Source organism: Erigeron canadensis, chromosome 1, assembly GCF_010389155.1.
Source record: "Erigeron canadensis isolate Cc75 chromosome 1, C_canadensis_v1, whole genome shotgun sequence".
In the NCBI taxonomy this organism is placed as follows: Eukaryota; Viridiplantae; Streptophyta; class Magnoliopsida; order Asterales; family Asteraceae; genus Erigeron; species Erigeron canadensis.
The window spans coordinates 19,549,544-19,570,045 of NC_057761.1; the positions used below are offsets into that span (position 1 = coordinate 19,549,544).

Below are 20,502 nucleotides of genomic sequence, written 5' to 3' on the forward strand. Positions count from 1 at the left end.
GCAATGAATATTGCGCGAAATAAAAAGGTTTTACACCAAAGGCCTAGATATAGTCTCTCTAATTCTTTAAGATTAAGTGAACCTAGTTCATCTGAAATCTCTTCTGATTTAATGAGATCAATGTCCGAAAGGATAGATAAATATGGAGAAATCCTCAAAGAGGTAGTAGGAATTTAATATGTCCTTACAACCAATTATTGAAGTCTTGTCTAGGATAGACGAAGAAATTAGTCAAGAAGAAGTTAGGATATTAACCTATCTTACTAGAATAAACCAGCTTAAAACCAATTTTATGCTGAATACAAAAAATAAGGCTTTTGCCATAAAAAATCTTAAAAGAAGAATCTCATCTTCTAAAGAAAAAATTATTAATTTAAAAACAAGAAGAACTATTATTTCTACAATATGAGTTCTCTAGCAAAAATCGAAGAATTAATCAAAGAATTAATTAAAAAAGTAGATAATTTAGCTACAAATGAGAATTTAGAAGCAATTGCTGCTAAAATTATCCAAGATTTATCAGAAAAAATTGATAAAGTGGAAAAAACACAAATTCTAGTTGAAACTCACAAACTAGAAGAAACACAAAAACTAGATGTCATGGAAGAATCTAGTCAAAATAGTCTTTCTAAAAGAAGATGTCAAAAATATACATTTCCTAACTTTAATGTTGGAAATTCTTCATTAGAAGACTCTACAAATCCTAATGCATTAACATGGCCTTTTGGGTCAAAATCAAAAAAGTAAAGATATCATTACAAGAAAACCAACATTAATGAGTTCTATTACTAAAAAACCAATCCTTATTAAATGAACACTACATTTAAATGGGAGGATGATAAAGAAATTCATTCTTATGAAAATCTTCAAAAAGAATTAGTTTATTCAAATATAACTAATCCAAATTCCATTTATGTTAAAGGAAAAATCTTTTTAAAAGGATATAAAACAATTACATTACATTGTTATGTAGATACAGGAGCTAGTCTCTGTTTGGCAAGCAAACATGTTATTCCAGAAAATCTATGGGAAAATACTCCTAAAGAGATTAAAGTAACAATTGCAAACCAAGAATCCATTAAAATAGACAAAGTTTGTAGAAATTTAGTTGTCTATTTATCAGGAGAGCCATTTCCCATTTCTACAATTTATCAACAGGAATCCGGTATGGATTTACTCTTAGGAAACAATTTCTGTCAACTATATGGTCCATTTACCCAATGGCTTGATAGAATATCTTTTCATCTTAATCAAGAAATGATTTTGATAAAAAAGATAACAAAGGCTTTCCAAGTTGGAAAACCAGATTTTCTTGAATCCATGAAAAAGAATACAAAAATCAAACAAATTCCCGAAACTAATATAGCTCAGGAAATTATAAAAACTGAAGAAAAATGTTTCTTAATAGACATACAAAAATATCATATGATAGAAAATTTACTTGAAAAAGTATCTTCAGAAAATCCAATAGATCCTGAAAAATCAAAAAATTGGATGAAAGCATCTATTAAATTAATAGATCCAAAAACTATCATTAGGGTAAAACCTATGAAATATAGTCCTCAAGACAGAGAAGAATTTAGTAAACAAATCAAAGAACTTCTTGATTTAAAACTAATCAAACCAAGTAAATCTCCTCATATGTCTCCAGCATTTTTAGTGGAAAATGAAGCAGAAAAGAGAAGAGGTAAAAAGCGAATGGTTGTTAACTACAAGTCAGTTAATAATGTCACAATTGGTGATAGTCATAATCTTCCTTGCATGCAAGAATTACTAACTCTTTTAAGAGGAAAAACAATATTTTCTACTTTCGATTGCAAAAGTGGATTTTGACAGGTATTGCTAGATGAAGAATCTCAGTTATTAACTGCATTCACATGTCCAGATGGTCATTATCAATGGAACGTAGTTCCTTTTGGATTAAAACAAGCACCCAGCATATTCCAAAGACATATGCAAAATGCTTTAAGAGGATTAGAAGATCCTTTTGGATTATAGTTTTTTCGAATTCTGAAGAAAAACATTATTTTCATGTTTTGTCAGTTTTAAAAACAATTGAAAAATATGGAATCATTCTTTCAAAGAAAAAAGCAAATCTTTTTAAAACAAAGATAAACTTTTTGGGTCTTGAAATTGACCAAGGAACCCATTGTCCACAAAAACACATCTTAGAAAATTTGCATAAATTTTCAGATACTATTGAAGATAAAAGGCATCTTCAAAGATTCTTAGGTGTATTAACATATACGGAAGGATATATTCCTAAGCTTGCAGAGCTCAGAAAACCATTACAAACAAAATTGAAAAAAGATTACGTTTGGGAGTGGAAACAATCTGATACAGATTACATTAAAAAGATAAAGAAAAACTTAATCAGTTTTCCAAAACTTTATCTTCCACAAAAAGAAGATTTTCTTATCATAGAAACTGATGTTTCTAATGAATTTTGGGGCGGGGTTTTAAAGGCTAAAACCACAGAAAAAGAAGAAGTATGCAAATATACTTCAGGAGCTTCAAACAAGCAGAAAGAAATTACCACAGTAATGAAAAAGAATTACTAGTGGTAAAAAATACTATTTCAAAATTTTCTATTTATTTAACTCCGGTTAAATTTTTAGTAAGAATGGATAATAAAAATTTTACTTATTTCCTTAAAACAAAAATTTCTGGAGATAATAAACAAGGACGTCTTGTCAGATGGCAAATGTGGTTTTCAAGATATTCCTTTGAAATTGAACATCTTGAAGGAACAAAAAATGTACTGGCAGATTGCTTAACCCGTGACTTTCAAAACGTATAAGCAATAATGCAGACACTTTTGCTATAAATAGCATTCAAAGAATCTTTGAATAAAGAAAAAGACATCTATTTTCCATTTTTAGAAAGGGGGAATAATGGATGAGCTTAAAGCATTTCGCCTAAAAGAAAAAATTCTTTTGATCGAATTAAAAGCTATTCAAGAAAAAATAGCTCTTTATGACGAAAGTCTAACAACTGTTAATTCAGAACAGGAATCCGCAAGGACAAAATCTGAATCTATTCCCTCTCAAACGGTAAAGGGTAAAGAAAAAGAAAATCCGTTGACTCCTGTTGCTTTGGAAAAAAGCAAAAAGAAAGTTAATGAAGAACTACAATCTTCATCTAGTCCAGCAGCAAACGGCTCTGGTAAAGACACAAAAAATCCGTTGATGGCTGACAGTTTGCCAAAAACTGGAACGGTCTCTCTCAGACCAAGTTACACTCTACAAGAGCCCATAAACACAAACTCCAAGTATTATGTCATTTTCGAAGGCGAATACAGAGGAATTTATGAAGATTGGGGAATTGTCTCCAAATATGTTACTGGAAATTCTTTTCCATATAAAAAATATAAAACGCTGTTACAAGCCCAACAAGAAGCTACTCGCTATTCAGCACAATTTGGAAAGAAAGAAATACCATTAAAGGTAACCTTCTACTAAACCAATGATGAGCAAGTTCAAGCGATGAAGAAAAAGCTTTGTAAAAAGCTAATAGCAATGACTGAAAGTCAAATTACGATTATTGCTAAGAATCTTCAACAGAAGAAAAGTAATTCTAGTGGTCCCTCCACTAATAAAGAATCTCTTTATACGAAGGAAGAAAGATAAACCCAACACATGTAGCTGTCGATCAAGAAACGTCATGGATGACGAAAGAAGAAAAAATTAACTCAACACATGCGGTTGTCGAGCAAAAAACGTCAGGGATGACGTCTTTTTATTTGTTTTGTAATAAACCACTTCCATTAAATAAGGAAGATGGATCCTTTAGTTTAATCATCCCCATTCGAAACATCCCATCCTTCACACACCCATTTCTCTCATTGTATAATATGATTACTAGTGAGTAGTTTCTCCATTAAGGAGAAATAATATAAATTGTCAAGAAGTTTCTTATCTTCGGATAAGAGACAGTTATGAAATAAGACTATCTTTTCTAGTTATCTATCTTTTTCTCTAAATAATTGTTATTGTTAAACCTGGAGACTCTGAAGCCATGATGAAGTACCGTTTAGGCAGGAGGCCGCTAGGGAAATATTGGTTGGGTTTGGTCACTAGCAGAAACAGAATTCAGAAGAATAAGAAGATATCAAGAAAAGGTATGTTACTCATAACTGTTAAAACAACTTTATATGGTAATTTACTTATTCTCCTTAAGACTAAAAACTTGAAAAAGAAATCAAAACATATAAAATTGATATGCAAACAAACATGTCCATGTTGAATTTGCAACTCATAAATTTGGCTATGCCAATAATTAAAGGTTACCTTCAAGATATGACTAAAAGTCTATCATTAAGTATGTGGTTCACCACAATTATGACTAACTCAATCTTTATGATTGTTTACGTCAAATTAAAGAAAGGTTTTATTGCCAATAAAGACTAGAAATTGTAAGACTTTGATTAAAAATGGTCTTATACTTAAAATTCCTTAAAAAGGAAATATATCGTGTTAATCAAGAGATTATTCGAAAGAAAAATATGATTAAAAGGTTATATGAATCTATTCATAAACAACCAATTGATAGACATGTTAATATATGTCAAATAATTAATTTAAAACTCCATGTAATTTTATTAAATAAAGAAATGAAACGTTTGTCTCTAAAAATCTTTTTAAAAATTTTTTATAATTTAATCGATTATAATGAGTTCATACATTAATTTCTTTCTCTAGAGTCTTTCCACCAAAATTGTTGTCACTAACTCACCTGTTTATAATAACATCTTTCTTTCTCTCTCTCTTTCACACACACACCGTCTGTGATTCAAAGACGACATTTCACTTGTCGAAATAAAGAAGCAATGTCCGGTTGGATCTCCTCCAAACTCAGGGTTGCCGAGACTCTTCTTCAGCAGGTGCTTAATCTTAATTTCCCAATTTATATTTTTTATATTATTATTATATCTACAACATTAATAAAATGTTGTTCTTATTAGTTAATAATTATAAAATTATGATTTGGGTATTCTTCAGATAGACCAGCAAGCCGCAGAATCCCTCCGGAAAAACGAGGGATCTTCGCGATCCGATGACAATATTGATAATTTAACTCATCCTCCTCCTAAGACCACAAAACCCCATAGTGACATTTTAAAACAAAAACTCAATAAGAAAATTAGAACACCCCCACCGCCCTCCGAAAATACCCAATTCGTTGATGCCACGCCGAATAAAAATAGTAATAATGTTGAAGTTTTTGTTAGTAATGATGTAAAACCTAAAACTACTACTAGTACTAGTGTTAGTTTAACGGATAGTGATTGGACGCAACTTCTTAGCGCACCACCTGCTACGACTACTACTAGTAAGAACTTTAAGGTAAAACCGAAGGAATTATCTTCCGGAAAGAGGCAGGTTCCGTCTAGTTCTAATTTGGTTGCTTTAGACAAGAAACCGAACCAGGATGCTCCTGCTAAGACTCTTGCTGACATGAGATCAAGTGATCTTGTGGTGGGCGATTCAACAGAAATGACGGAGAAAGGAAACAAGAATGATGATGTGGAAACTGAAATGCTAGTAGTAGAGGAGAAGAAACAGGATGCTGTGATTGAAAAGCGTCCTGAAATAGAACCCGCAATTAGTCCTTCTGATATGGATGTAAAAGAACGAGGAAAGAAGGAAGAAATAAGTGGAGTTCCGATTAGTTCTTCGTCTAAGAAGGCGGAAGATATGGAGACGGAGTCAGATTCGGATTCGGAGACTACTTCTGACTCTGAGACTGACGAAATTGAAAGGGAGGAGAGAATGAAAAAAAGGGAGCAACTTCTTGCTCAGAAAGCTGCTGCTAAAGCCATTGAAGCCATTAAAGATCGTGAAAACCTCGTTGCTAGATTGGAGGGCGAGAAGCAAAGCTTAGAGAAAATTATTGATGAGAGGGCTAAACAGCAAGCACACGAGGTAATGCTTTTATATTTTTATTTTAATACAAGGAATTTTTTTTTTCTTCCAATTTACTACTGTTTGTAATCCATAAACTTTGGCATTACATTTATACGTATCGATGTTTTCAGTTCATAGGCGCATTGTGTAAATGTAGATGTGAATACCCAAAAAAGTGTTGGCTTTTCAACATGATTGGTTGTTGTTGTGACATTCATCTTGTTTAACCTTTTGAAGACGATTTCAGTGGCTGAGTGCCATTTTATACTTCATGTACCCGTGTACATTAGAACATATCATTGATTAAGGTATTGTTGTTTAGGGTTTAAGCTGCAGATTAGCAATATACAAAGGTATTGTTTTTTTTTTTTTTTTTTTGGTCCAAGAACAATACCACAAAATTTTACCTGCTAAACCAGTATAAACAATTTTTTTTTGGCATAATAGCTTAATTTTTTTTGTACATGGCAATGTGGCATCATATTAATCTTTAATTTATATCTCGCCTCTGATCATTTTTTTTACCTTTCCAGGATGTACTGGGTTTGTTTGGCAGCTAACCAAAACCTAGGTTTTCCGACACTGAGTACCCACCATTTACAAAATTTGATTTCTATTTTAATAATATTTGAGAAAATAGAAACCATTACAGAATTCAACTACAAAATGAACGCCACATAATGCCAAAAAATAACAAATGGTGAAAAACAAAATGTTGGTTGCCAGAAAAATTGTTGGTGACCAGTTTATCTTCTTTATAACCAACACTTCTTCACCTTTGGTAATTGAAAAAGCAAGGTTTAAGTCTCTTTTAATCAAAGCCGTATGAAAAACAAAGTTCAATGTTTATGAAAGCTGGAAAATTACCAATTTCATTTTACAATAGATAATGTTTAGTTTAACAAATTTTGATGTAATACATATTCATCTAAAGAAATGAAGATACAATGTTGACATCATTAGTTTTTCTGGGTATGTTGCCTACATTGGGACAAAAAGGGAAGTTTATAACTAACCTATAGGTTAAACCCTTCTACATTAAACTTCGCATGGACCAATCTGAGCTATTTAAAGGTGGCAAAATTAGTGTCTCTGATTATTTATTAGCGGGTCAAAAACAGATAAATATTTGTTCTAGTCTAGATATGAGACGTTGAAGCTCACTTGAAAAGCTCTTTGCCCAAGTTTTTTTCTAAATATAGTCAAGTGTGTCAACAGGGGACTTCTATCACAAGAACTTGTTGAATTTTTTCTGTTTATATCACTCATAATGATGTAGTTGCTGTCAATGCTCAGATCAAGATTAAGACTAGGGAACTGATGATACAGCTGTTAGTTATAACATGGAGTTGATTTGAACCATTTTTTTTAGTTTGCCTGTTTGGATAAGTTAAACGTAGCTACTACAACAACGGATCGACCCTACATTTGGGCAACTATGGAACATTAAATGAGTTATAGAGCACTGTAATTATTAACTTGAATCATCTCCTGGAACTCCTGGGATGTTTTTCCATTGCAAGCTAATGTATCCTAAGTATGATAAACCAAAAGCGCTTTTATCTGCATCTGCTTTATGCTGTTAACTTTTTCTTGGCATTCTAAGTCCATACTAAATCTGTCTATGGACATTGTAACAGACTAATCTGTCTATGGACTAGACATTGTAACAGACTTTTATTAATGCTATCTTTTAATCTATATTGTTGAGTATTAAAACGTACACTCTGTATATTTAATAAATTAACATATGTTTTCATCTTTGTATTGCTCAAGGCTTCAGAACTGCAAATGACAATGATGGAGACTATGGATGCTGTTGATTTAGAGAAGCAAAAACATAATAATACAAGAATGGAAGCTCTAATCAAGTTGGCTAAACTTGAGGTATTTTAATATAAATAAACATCTTGATAAGTGTTTTAATATCTTTTACATTTCTTTTATAGAAAGGCTTCTACTATTTAATTTTTTCTAGCTTGTAAACATGCGGCAGCTAATTAATGAAATTGTCTGTCACCTTTCAGACCACAAATGCTGAGCTTGCAAAGTCACTTGCTACTGCACAATGGAATCTAGAAGTTGAGGTATGCGAATCTTAGTCGGTGATAGATTAGCTTAACTTTGATCCATTTACCCAACTAGGATCGAAATGCAAGTTTCAGAAGTCTCAGTCCAGTAATCAGCATTGTGACTGTGAAATACCTTTTGCACTCAAACTGTTCCTGATCAGACTAGGACTCAAATGAGAGTTGCTTTCCATTAAGGCTGTGATACGAACCCATCCCATAATAGGCTCGTATCATGCCATAAGCTAGGTGTAGAACGCACTCCCAAAAGCTATCTCAAAGGAGGAGGAGACACCTAGGCTTGTAAACCACCAGCCAATCCCATACTTGGCCGATGTGGGATCATATCAATACCCCACCCTTTTAAGAGCCAACGTCCTCGTTGGTCACGACTATGTTGGTCACGGTTGACACCCTTCTCCTTGGGTCCAAGCCACCACTCCATAGGCCACCACTCCGAGCGTTGGAACCTCGAAAGGTAGGGTTGGCTCTAATACCAATTGATACGAACCCATCCCATAATAGGCTCATATCATGCCATAAGCTAGGTGTAGAAATCACTCCCAAAAGCTAGCTCAAAGGAGGAGACACCTAGGCTTATAAACCACCAACCAATCCCATACTTGGCCGATGTGGGATCATATCAGGCTGTGATTTATTTTTTTTTAGTGGGATTTCAACAGAGAAGGTGATGCCTTTTGGGCTAGCAACACTGGAACACATTAACTTTTTCTGAAAAGTGATTTTTTTTTTCTTGACATGTAATATTGGCCTTAATTTTATAAATTAGAGTATACACCATGTTTAAGTAAAAGTTGGTACAAAATGTTGAATTCTTGACTTTCAGAATGTCATTATACCATTCTCTGTCATCATTATTTGTTACCTCTTCTTCCTATATAGTCAATACCTTCTTTTGAAGGATCATATTCAACTCAATATGATGCATCAACTGTTATTTTCTGTTGGGACTCCTTGAATAATAAGATATAGATCTTTGTGCTTTAATGTTTGATTAGGTCAAGCGGGTAGCAGAGCTTCATAGGCAGATTGAGTTGAAGGAAGCTAGTCATAAAGGTACATATTTTCAGCTTCATCGTCTTTAGAGTTGTCTTATATACATACCGGTATTATGGTCTAACTTTCTTGAATGTGAAGAAATGTCTCATATACATACCGGTATTATAGCTTTTTCAAAAAGCTAAGCAGACTGTTACATAGTTGTACACAGAAAGTCCTACATAGTTTGACACCAGATTCCACAGATTGAGCTAGCAAGAAATGTATCCAAGTTATACTATAAGTCATACCAAGCTTATCAAACTTATGATCATTTCATTGTTCAGGAATTTCGAATTATGGCATGTCTCATGTCTTCCAAAAGTGGAACAGGTTTTAGAAATGCGTTTACTAAATTCAAAATGCTCTCCTGTTTGATATCCATCACTTAATAAAGTTATATAAGCAAATACCACAGTATTGCCTGTTACATTTGATGCGTGGATGGATCTGCAAACAGACAGAGTATAGATTTGGTGAAAAATATGTATACTCGGCATATAGATGGTTAAAATATCTATTACTGATAAAGTGATGTAACAATGCTTGATATTTTAGGGGAAACCTTAAATAGTATCAGGATGTTAGGAGAGCTAGAAGAATGCACCCATTAATTTGGCTTTTGGTATGATAATTGATGGAATCCATTTTTAACATACCCCAACTAGCTGACTAAGGGAATGTATGACCAATTGTCAGATAATTTGAAGGTTATATTGGCAGTCTATCATGAAGTTGGTGTTTATCAAACTACTTATGTAGGATTTTGGATTAATAAATGGTGATTAATCTCAAGTCCTTTCTTCTAAATGCATTTTATACGAAGTGTATCTAGAAATAGTGCGCTCTAGATACTTGATATCAATGTATATTAAAGAATATCTAGATTTCCGGTACACAAAATTTTGTATTCAAAGTTATCTATTTTCTTAAATTGATCTTTATAACTTCTAACATGTATCTATAATGCTCATGATACATGGGAGGATGATGTAGGAAGCCATCCCCTTGTATTCTTTATGTATTTGTATAATTTTTTAAAAGTTATTTGTTCAAATCTATAGCTAAGAGCTCCTTTCAACATGTTAATCTGCATTTCTTCTGATTTATGTTTTCTTTTTTTCTCTTTAAACACTTTCGGTTTTTTTTATGTAGAGCTAGCATCCAAGAAGGGTAGTCATCCTAGTGGAAACAAAGTAAGTTTGTTTTAACTTTAACGTATCCATTTGGATAATTGGCTATTGAAAGTTTTTGCAGTTGATAAATCTGTACTTTGTGGATTATTCCTAGCTTTATAAACTCATATTGTTTTTGGTTTATGGGGCATGATATGCAGTTGACAACTTCAAGGGGAGTTGAATTAGGATATGAGATGTTGGAGGCAGAACACACTTTCATAATAGATAAAGTTGGACAACTGCAAGAAAAGGTGAAGCACTATCTCAATCCACCATAAATTTTTGGTTCAATAATGATTCTGTTATGCAAAATGCACAATCCAACAATCTGAAGTCCTGGGATCTTTGACGATTTGTACCATGATGTTGGTTTTTTCAGACACAAAATATACGATTTTTTTTACCACTTGGCATATGGAATGGATAGTTTGCATACCTTACAGTAACATGGAGTGTGTTAAAAACCCTACAAAAAAGGGTAAGGCTAGGATCAGTCAGTTGTCCTTCTATATTTAACATGCTTTGCCATGATTTTGCACGATATGGTGCATAGCATAGTTGTCGACTCGTATTCTCCGACTCGACTCGAAATCTTAAATTTTTGACTCGCGACTCGACTCGTGATTCGACTTGTAAGAGTCAGGACATTTTTTTATATTATATAATATGATATAATTATATATATGGCATACTTAAAAATAAAAAATAAGTTAATTATCTTAATAAATAATCATAAATGTAAAACATAATAACAATTATTATCTAATATATAACGATTATAACCATCAAAACTATAAATAACAATAATACGAAGTACTGCGAGGGCCTTGCACGAAACCAAACCGCCGCCCCCCCCCCCCCCCCCCCCCCCCCCCCGAGTACTAAACTTGTTGAAGAGATGAAATATAACCAAGGTATATCTTTTTGATCAGAGGTTGAATCGATCATCAAAAGAATATACGAGCGAGGAAGTTTATAAATCCCTTAGTTACGCTGCGCCCCGACCCGAGTCCCCACGTCCGCTTTTCTCCGCCCGTGCCGCCGGTTACTTTATCAGGGCTCCGCAGGAGAAGAAAGAAGGTCCGAGTCCTATTTCTAATGAAGCGAAGGTCCCCCTTACCCGGCCCATTCCAATCTTGTCTAACTTTGCTAACTCCCCCTTCTCAACCTGTATCTTGTTCGTTCTGGAAACGTAGTCCGACCAAGAAAGAAATGGGACTCTTTGGGCATTGCTTGAGATAAGTCAAGACTGACTATCTCTATATACGCAATATTTTGAAAGGAGAAGGGGTGCCGGTGAAGAACACAAGGAAAGCAGGAGCTCGGGTATTGAGATATTCCGTCAAGAGAGCGCGACCCACAACAAACAAAGGGGGAAGCTTGCTTTGGTTGCTGTAGCCCTATTTTTAGGCTTGGTAAGCGTAAGCTATTGTTGTAGGCTCGAGAAGGGTAGGCTCGCAGCTTCGCTCAGCAGGGAACAAGAATAGGGTCAGTAGTCTCTGCCGTTGCAGGTCCTTCTCCTTCCGCTGAGATGGCCCTCTTTTTTGTTTTGTTTGTTCACCGCGGCACGAAATCATGAAGAAGCTGGAATAACTCAGAAAGAGAAGCGAGCCCAGAAAGAGAAGGAGAGGAAGGAAACTACGGGCTAACCCAACACCAACCCAATAGAGCTAGACAACTTTTACCACCCAAAAAAAGATCTCAAGTGATTAGGCGGGGACAGGATTCGAACCTGTAGTCTTCAGATCATGAGTCTGATGAGTTGACCATTCCTCCACCCCGCTTCAGCCATTCCCATTCCAAAAAGTACTTCTTCGATCTGAAGGTGTGTTAAGCATATAGTCATTAGGTGTGTTAAGCATATAGTCATTGTGGTTACAGACGTGAAGTGCAGAGAGTGAAGCTGCCCAAAGTACTCGTCGTAAACGTGAACGGTCGTACTCATATTACTATGAATGAACATGTAAATCCTAATTGTTGCCTTACTTAGTTACTATGCCTACACAATCAAAATAAATATACATACGATATAATAGTTACTATGCCTACACAATCAAAATAAATATACATACGATATAATATAATATGTTAGATATATTAACAGGAAAAGAAACTCAATTATTAAACACATAGGTTTTCTTGGAAATGCAAATCCCACAAATAAAATATTTATTTTTGTTTAAGTACAACAGCTCTACCTATACTTTTGTATCCGTCATTTCACAGTCTCACTTATCCTCCCCAAAAAATTTAAAAACACAAACACATATATGAGATCCAAAACATCTTCAACGGAGCATGAAATCTTCATATCTGATGCAAAAGTATGTATTTTTTCTTCTTTTATTCACTAAATTCTTCAAAATCGATAATATGTACAGAAGATCCTAAAACGCACGAGTTTCGGATACGATCGACTCGGACCGAGTCACACCATAAATCACGAGTCAGGTTACGAGTTTGGATAACTTTCGAGTCACTGATCGAGTCACCTCATTTTCGGTTAGTTTTGACTCGACTCGTACGAGTCGACTCGTGACTCGTACGAGTTTGACAACTATGGTGCATAGTAATACATACTATAATAGTAGTTATCTTATTTGGCCGTATTTGCAAGATATGGTGCAAAGTAATACATACTTTAATAGTTGTTATCTTATTTGGCAGCATTCTTAGTGTAACATTTGATGCCTAACGCATGATCTAGAAATCTAATTTATTCCTCTAATATTAAATATTGTGAAATCTCTCGAGCTTGACCTACATGCTGGTACAGGCAAAGAATCTTGAAGCAAATATTCAAGTAACTAGAAAGGAGATTGAAAATCCGACTGAAGTGGAAGTTGAGCTCAAGCGAAGGCTTGGCCAGCTTACGGATCATTTAATTCAGAAACAAGCTCAGGTTGGTGTTTGACTTTTCAAAGGTTACTTTCTCTTTTCATTTGAGATTGTTGTGAGTTGTCTTCACTATGAACATGCAATCATTTATGAATGGATTAGACGAAGTGAATTTTAGGAAAATTTTGTAAATGTGAAAGCTACAAATAGATTGACATACTGCTTAGAGAAGTTGGAACAATCTAATAACAAATGAAGCTACAACTATAATTGAAGATATATTTGCTTTGATAGTTATGTCAGAAGTAAATACTTTCCTTACCACAATCTTATTAAACTACATGGTATCATCTTATAGGTTGAAGCACTATCATCAGAGAAGGCTATGCTAATGTTTAGAATTGAGGTACATGATATCTCCAACTAAACAATCCGGTATGGATGATTAGATGTTTTTATTTTGTGTGTATATAACAAGTTCTTATATTATTTCTAAAGGCGGTTTCAAGGTCATTGGACGAGACAAAATCATCCATGAAAACATCAACAATCAATGATTTAGAATCAGGGGGATTATGGGACTCGAATTCCAAGTTTCAGGATAGAATCCAACAAGGGCAGAAACATATAGGGTCATTGGTGCGACAACTGGACTCCATCTTCTCAACAGGGGCAGCTTTCCTAAGAAGAAATCCAATGGCAAAGATATGGTCTTTTGTTTACCTTGTATGCCTACACTTCTGGGTGTTCTATATTTTCAGATCACATACTGCAGTGTCTGATGAGGCCGGGTCAGGCGCTGCTATATCCTTGGAAAATATCAACAACGTTGGAGTTTGATCCAATATTTAAGTTTATCAGCTCTACATAGTCTCACATGTATAGATCACTCCCTCCCTGGGATATATGTATAGATTGATCACTGAAAAAAGGATGTTACATAATTAGGAGTATTCATTCATTTATGTCAGAGTAACAAAGGGATGATTATAATTGATGAGTTAACATATTCAAAAAGGTTTTTTTAGTTCGCAATATTTGTATTTTTCAATATAAAGTCGTCATTTCTTTCGCCAGGGTACTTATCATAGTTATGAGTTCTAGCTGCATCATAATTTTGTTTGTATAAATCCTATAATAAATTGTCATTGCTTAAACCTTGGTGTCACTTGTGTATAGAACCACATTATCGTATATCACTATTGAAGTTGTTCATTTGGATAAAAGGAATGGGTATTCCATATCATAACACCATCTGTTCCAGATAATTTAATGAAAGCAGCTGCACTCACTCATGGAAAGAATAATATAGGGATAGAGCTCAACAAAAGAATGAACCAATGCTAACGTATTTGGCCGGATGAAAATGAATATCACTTATGTGCATTTAAGTTTAGCACAACATGCAACCAACACATCTATACATACACGTAATGGTACGCCCGTTACGTGAAATTCCTAAACAATGTACAATTTTTCGAGCTTTTATGATCCATAATCAACCTAAAAACGATACTTCACCTTTTGTAGGGAATAGGAGAGGCTAACATATGGTGATCAAACTATCCACTACATCAATACTACTATATAAACATTATACATCTTTGTTGAAAAGTTAGGAAAGAAGAGAGATGCGAAATGACCCATTTACCCTCATGAATAATTTTACACTATTAGTCACTTATCTTTTAAAATATTTCCGCTGCCATTTAGATCAATTATCTTTATATCAATTACTTCCACCACTCGCCGCCACCACCACCATCACCACTCGCCGCCATCACCACGGTTGCCGCCACCACCATATCACCACCGTATTGCGTGGGTATCCGTTGATCTTCTAAAATATTCCACCACCACCACTTTTACATCGGTTACATGTACATCAACCTACACCACTTAATACCGTCACCACCACCAATAGTCGTCGCGATCACCACCCGTCACCGACACCAGACCACCGTTGCAGCCACCACCGCCGCATTGTGCGGGTATTGTGCTAGTTTTAACTTATAAAAGTTCATATGAAAACTTATAAAAACTTTTGTATAAATAAGTACATCTCATAACTAAAAGATGGATCAAATACTATAGTACATGGACCTACTTTTTCCCGCCCAAGCCTCTTGCCCACTTAAAAACTTCTCAAAAACTCTTTACATTCGTAGTTTCATTTATAGTTACAAAAATATAAAGTTATAATAATTATCTAAATCTTACACATTCTCCTTACCCTAATTCTCACTTCATGGAAGATATCCGACCACCACTGCCGGTCACTCTTATTCTTCTTTCTATCACCGTTGCTGATGTTGATGCTGATTTCTCCCTCCATCTTTTTAGCCGGTGACTTTGACAACCACCGCCATCCGTAACGTTCTTCCCATTTTGTTTCATTCTTTGATTATATGTCATTGTTGATAACAGGTACGGTCTTATATCATTCCACTATCGTCGGTAACTCTTGATGTTTTTTGTGCATTTGTTCTAAAATGGATTCCCCTTTTTATAATGGGCTTCAAGTTTTAGTCACTAATTTATTCTATACTAGATTAAATTAACGACATATTAAATTTGTTTAATATCATAATTTAACTATGTAAAAATTAAACACTAAAAAACATGAAGTTACATTAGTGGTCGTTTAAATTCCGGTTAACAGTAACAAGACAGTTGAAAAATGGATACATCAACTATTAGAGGTCTCGCTAAGTAAGGTTTTCGTTTCTTTGGATGTCTTTTATTCATCCGGATATATTTGCATTGTCATTGTACTTATGCTTTAACGTTTTGCTCGAATAATTTAGTTATACACTAAAATTACTAAGCAATTTAATTATCAATGTATATATCGCATGTTGTGTTAATCAAAGTTAAAATTATGCATAATATCATTGCAATTTTCATACGATTATTATTCAGATATATAATTGTGATTGCTTACTATAGACTCCATATTTGTTTTTTAGTTCTTTATTAAATAGACCGATTTAACAGCCGGTCCAGTTTTCAAAACATTAACTTAATAAAAAACGTCATATGATAAAAAAAAAACCTATACAAAAATATAATTTAATAAAAATACATTAAAAAAAGTTATGTAAAAAAATTAAAAATTAATTTTAAAGATAAAAATGATGTAAAATATAAAAGTATTAGTTTCTATAATTATATCATTAAAAATATTAATTATTAATATTAGTTTTCATAATTATATCATTAAAAATATTAATTATTAATGTCTACAAACTTAAATAAAGAAATAATAATAATTTAAATTTATTTAAATAAAATTAAATTTAAAATTGTTAAATAAGGTATATGACATCATCAATTGATCTAATGGTTCTAATTAAAAGTTGAATTTCATCTAAGGGTCCATAGATCTCCAATTATGAATTAAGGTTTCTCTTTTATATATATTTATAGATAATAAAAAGGATCTAGATTTAATGTCTTTAAAAAGTAGTCGTAATTTCATGCATTCATTTAAGTATTCAAAACAAAGAGTTCATTCGGTGCATAACCATTGAGTAATGTAATCCAGTAATATTATTAATAAATGGATGGATATAACCATCGTGCGTTGTTGCTCAAGTGGAAATGGCGCTATGTCTCCAACCCTTTGTCACTTTGGGTGAATGTGATTAACAACATCTACAATCCGGTTTCTTTTGGTGATTGGTCAAGGCCTGGTGTGACTTCTTCTGGTATTTGGTATAATGTGCTAAAAGTGGCTTCTGATTTGGACGAGGAAAGGATTATACCACGAAGTGCGTTCTCTATCAAAGTGGGTAATGGCTCCTCCATTCTTTTCTGGCATGATATTTGGTCTGGTAACCTTCCATTCGCATTGAAGTTTCCTCATCTTTTTAATTTGGAATGTGATAAAAGAGTTTCAGTTTGCAATAGATGGCGTGATAATAAGTTGTTGCATAACTGGAGACGGAATGTTAGGGGTGGTGCGGAAGAAACTGAGCTAAAAGAGCTCGTCTCTGCCTTGAACTCTGTGGAATTCTCCAACGACGTGGATAAATGGGTCTTTTCGGTTGATAATCTTAACGAATTTTCAGTCAAAGAGATACGTTTGCGCATCGATTCTATGGTGTTACCTGTTAACATATTTGCGACTAGATGGAATAATATGGTTCCTAGAAAAGTTAATATTCATGCTTGGCGGGTATTATTGGATAGGATTCCGACTCGAAAAAACTTGGTTACCAAAGGTTTGGACATTCCTTCCTTGCTTTGTCCGATGTGCGAATGTGATGTGGAGACAAGTGATCATGTTTTTGGTAACTGTAATGTAGCTTCTCGTGTTTGGAGGGCAGTATCAAATTGGATTCAAATTCCTATTCCTTCTGTTGGGCCTACTGATATGTTGAATGATATAGACAATATGCATCTTTCTTTGGTGAAAAAGAATATTATTGAAGGTATTGTGTATTGTGGATGGTGGTCAATTTGGAGATATCGTAATGACAAAGTGTTCAAGAATGGGATACAGCGTAAAGATTACCTTGTCGATATTATCATTTCTCACTCTTATTCATGGTTCTCGAGTCGGTTCAAGAAAAGGAGGATGTCGTGGGTGGAGTGGCTTTCCAACCCTCTTTGTGTCGTTTAATTGGTTTCGTTCCTTGAGGTTTATATGAGAATGCATTAAAAACAATACAGAGTGAAAACCGGTAGCTCGGCCTCTGTTTTTGAGGATTTTTCTTATGTCTTTAATTGACATGAGTTTTTTCATCCTTTTTGTATTCTTCGCAGTTCAAACCTCAAGATGTGCTTAGGATCTGGTTATTTGTTGTGATCCTAAGTATATGCTGTTGTTGCCTTGTTCTTGTATTTGTAATTGTATCTTGTTGGGAACAACTAGTACTTTGCTAGATGTTTGTTATTTTAATATATTATTTGCCTTTCTAAAAAGTAACAGGAAACAAGCTAATATTTTGTAACGTGATTTACTTCATTCCTCTAATAACTAAGTAACATTACAATTTTATATATAAGGAAAATGAGGTCAGCAAATGATCTTATGGTCACAATTCAAAAATCTTTTTCATCCAAGGGTTGAAATTTTTTTAAAAATGAATTTCATAGGCTGGTTTATAGTTATTGAAAGATATGCGTCTTAGGGATTGCTTTTGATTGAGACTTTTTCTAAATATAAGTAACACATATTTGTATGATTGGGTATGTCTTTCCGACTGGGATACATCGAAATGAAAATTGTTTATTCTATGCTCTAGCAAAATCTTATAGGTGTAAATCTTATAGGTGTGTGATGAGTGATAACTTGAAAAGCCCTACCTTTTTTTACCTTTGTTTAATAAACCAACTGGGTTGGATCAGTGGTTGGAGCTCATGCCTCTGGAAACAGAGGTCATGGGTTTGATCCTCATGCCCAGCAAGACTGGAGGTCCTTTTCTACCTATGGTAGAACCTGGAAGCAGCCTCTCTACCTTTGGTAGGGGTAAGGCTGTCTACATATCAACCTCCCCAATACACCATCAAAGACGGTATTAGGACCCAAAACCCGTAGAAGACGGCATTGAGAGTTACTTTACTTTACTTTTACTTTTTTAATTTAAGTATTTTGAAGTTAGGTCAAATAACAACTGTTATTTGGGGAGCCGTTAATCATTCGAAAGCAGTTAAGCATAAGGCTGAATTTATACGGGTTTGTTTTATAATATTAGATATATTTGGAATTTTTCTTTATTATAAAGATTGGATAGTGATATATTTTGAATTTTTTTCTAACAACTAAAAATAAGACTACATTTATATACTCTACACTTTTTGTTTCTCTTTTTATTTAACTAAAGTTGAGAGAAAAAAAGGTAATTTGAAATGAATATTTATATGGAGTTAATTTTCATATGTCTCTTATTTAGCTTATTGATTAAGTTGTGATATTGGTCATACACTTTTTGTTTCTCTTTTTATTTAATTAAAGTTGACAAAAAAGGTAAACTGGAATCAATATTTATATGAAGTTAATTTTCATATGTTTCTTTTTTAACTTTCGTATTGATTAAGTTGTGATATTGGTCATACACTTTTTGTTTCTCTTTTTATTTAACTAAAGTTGGAAAAAAAAAAGTAGACTGAAATCATTATTTATATGAAGTTAACTTTCATATGCTTCTTCTTTAACTTTCATATTCATTAAGTTGTAATATTGGTCATACACTTTTTGTTTCACAATTATTATAAAATTTATATATTTCCAGACTACCTGAGCACTAATTAGAAAATAAACCTGTATTTCCAAAGTAGCGGAACGAAATTCAGCTGTATCCTTAACTTCCCAAATAACAGTTAAACTAACTTTAAAATACTTATATTCAACAATAACGATTAAAAAAAAGAATTTTCATAAAAATCCCATATTAAAACAAATGCACAAATTAAACTAGTTTTAAGCTCTTCATTTAGTTATAGGATAAATTCCATCATTTGAATTTTAAGTAGATAGATTTTACATCGTTTAGAAAGAAAAAAAGGAAGAAGATGGATTTCACTGTTATATTCAAAATATACCACATATTTGGTGTTTCGTTTTGGTTGAAACATATTCAGGTTTTATGGTATTATTTTGTTCAATTCTATGTGTTGGTAGTTATTTCATGTGATTCTATGTGTTGGTTATATCATGGTGATTGTATGTGTTAATTATTTTATATAAAAATTAATAATAGTGTTGGTTATTTCATGGTGATTGTATGTGGTGTTTGATTATTTCATGATGATTTTATATTATTTTGTATAAAAGTTAAAAATAGAAAATTAAAAAAAAAAACTGATAACTATATTAAAGAACATAAACAACAAAACAATAATTCATGAAAAAGTATTGTTGTGTCAACACATTTCAACCGTACTATGGTTGTATGGTTGTTAACAATATAAAAGAAACAATAATTGTATGTTGTTACAATTATTATTATAAAAACCTTATAATTAATAAATGAAAACAAAAAATAACATAAAACGTAGTCACCACTACTTGTCTGATATTAGATTATTAGCTGACAAAAGTTGTAGTTTTTACATTTGACATTTCCACTTTTTAATATCTGCACAAGCTAAGATTTGTGTTACTTCTAAATCTAACTACAAATATTCATACATTATTTTTTTAAAATACTTTTGAAAAATTATATAAATAACTCTATGCTACAACAAACTATGACAAAGATCCACAAATTTTTACTAGTTTTCAAAAAACTATTAACATTAAAATATAAATCTATATTACAGTTATCACATATTTTAAATTTCATATTAATGATATCACACAATAATATCTTTCAGCATGTTGATAAGAAACTTTTTTAAATAGTGGAGATCCTCTCCCTTGATAATAAAAGCATCCCTAATGTAGCTAGTATTGGTCTGAAGAATACGGTCCACACCGTTAGGTGTGGGCCGTATTGCTCCATA

General features: G+C 33.1%; 2 protein-coding genes and 1 non-coding gene across 3 annotated transcripts; 2 read left to right on the forward strand and 1 right to left on the reverse strand.

Annotated features, from left to right (window-relative positions):
• The first annotated feature begins 4,708 nt into the window (after positions 1–4,708).
• LOC122585544 (golgin candidate 2) lies at positions 4,709–14,085 on the forward strand. Its single transcript, XM_043757672.1, has 10 exons — positions 4,709–4,882; positions 5,001–5,924; positions 7,683–7,793; positions 7,934–7,993; positions 8,995–9,052; positions 10,190–10,230; positions 10,371–10,463; positions 12,989–13,114; positions 13,409–13,456; positions 13,549–14,085. Exons 1-10 carry the CDS (start codon positions 4,829–4,831, stop codon positions 13,888–13,890), a joined length of 1,857 nt encoding a protein of 618 aa, XP_043613607.1. The 5' UTR covers positions 4,709–4,828; the 3' UTR covers positions 13,891–14,085.
• Positions 11,924–11,996, reverse strand: TRNAM-CAU. Its single transcript has one exon. It is a non-coding gene; the product is annotated as a tRNA-Met (tRNA).
• A 2,527-nt stretch (positions 14,086–16,612) lies between the features above and the next one.
• On the forward strand, positions 16,613–17,677 carry LOC122586145. The gene has a single exon (XM_043758253.1). The coding sequence runs from the start codon at positions 16,613–16,615 to the stop codon at positions 17,675–17,677; it is 1,065 nt and encodes a 354-aa protein (XP_043614188.1).
• Positions 17,678–20,502: the final 2,825 nt, after the last annotated feature.

Bases quoted from the DNA above. Each gene is read 5' to 3' on its own strand.
- LOC122585544 (XM_043757672.1), top strand. From the start codon at position 4,829: ATGTCCGGTTGGATCTCCTCCAAACTCAGGGTTGCCGAGACTCTTCTT. The intron at 4,883-5,000 runs GTGCTTAATCTT...GGTATTCTTCAG, and splicing joins CCGAGACTCTTCTTCAGCAG to ATAGACCAGCAAGCCGCAGA. The intron at 10,464-12,988 runs GTGAAGCACTAT...ATGCTGGTACAG, and splicing joins TTGGACAACTGCAAGAAAAG to GCAAAGAATCTTGAAGCAAA.
- LOC122586145 (XM_043758253.1), top strand. From the start codon at position 16,613: ATGGATGGATATAACCATCGTGCGTTGTTGCTCAAGTGGAAATGGCGC.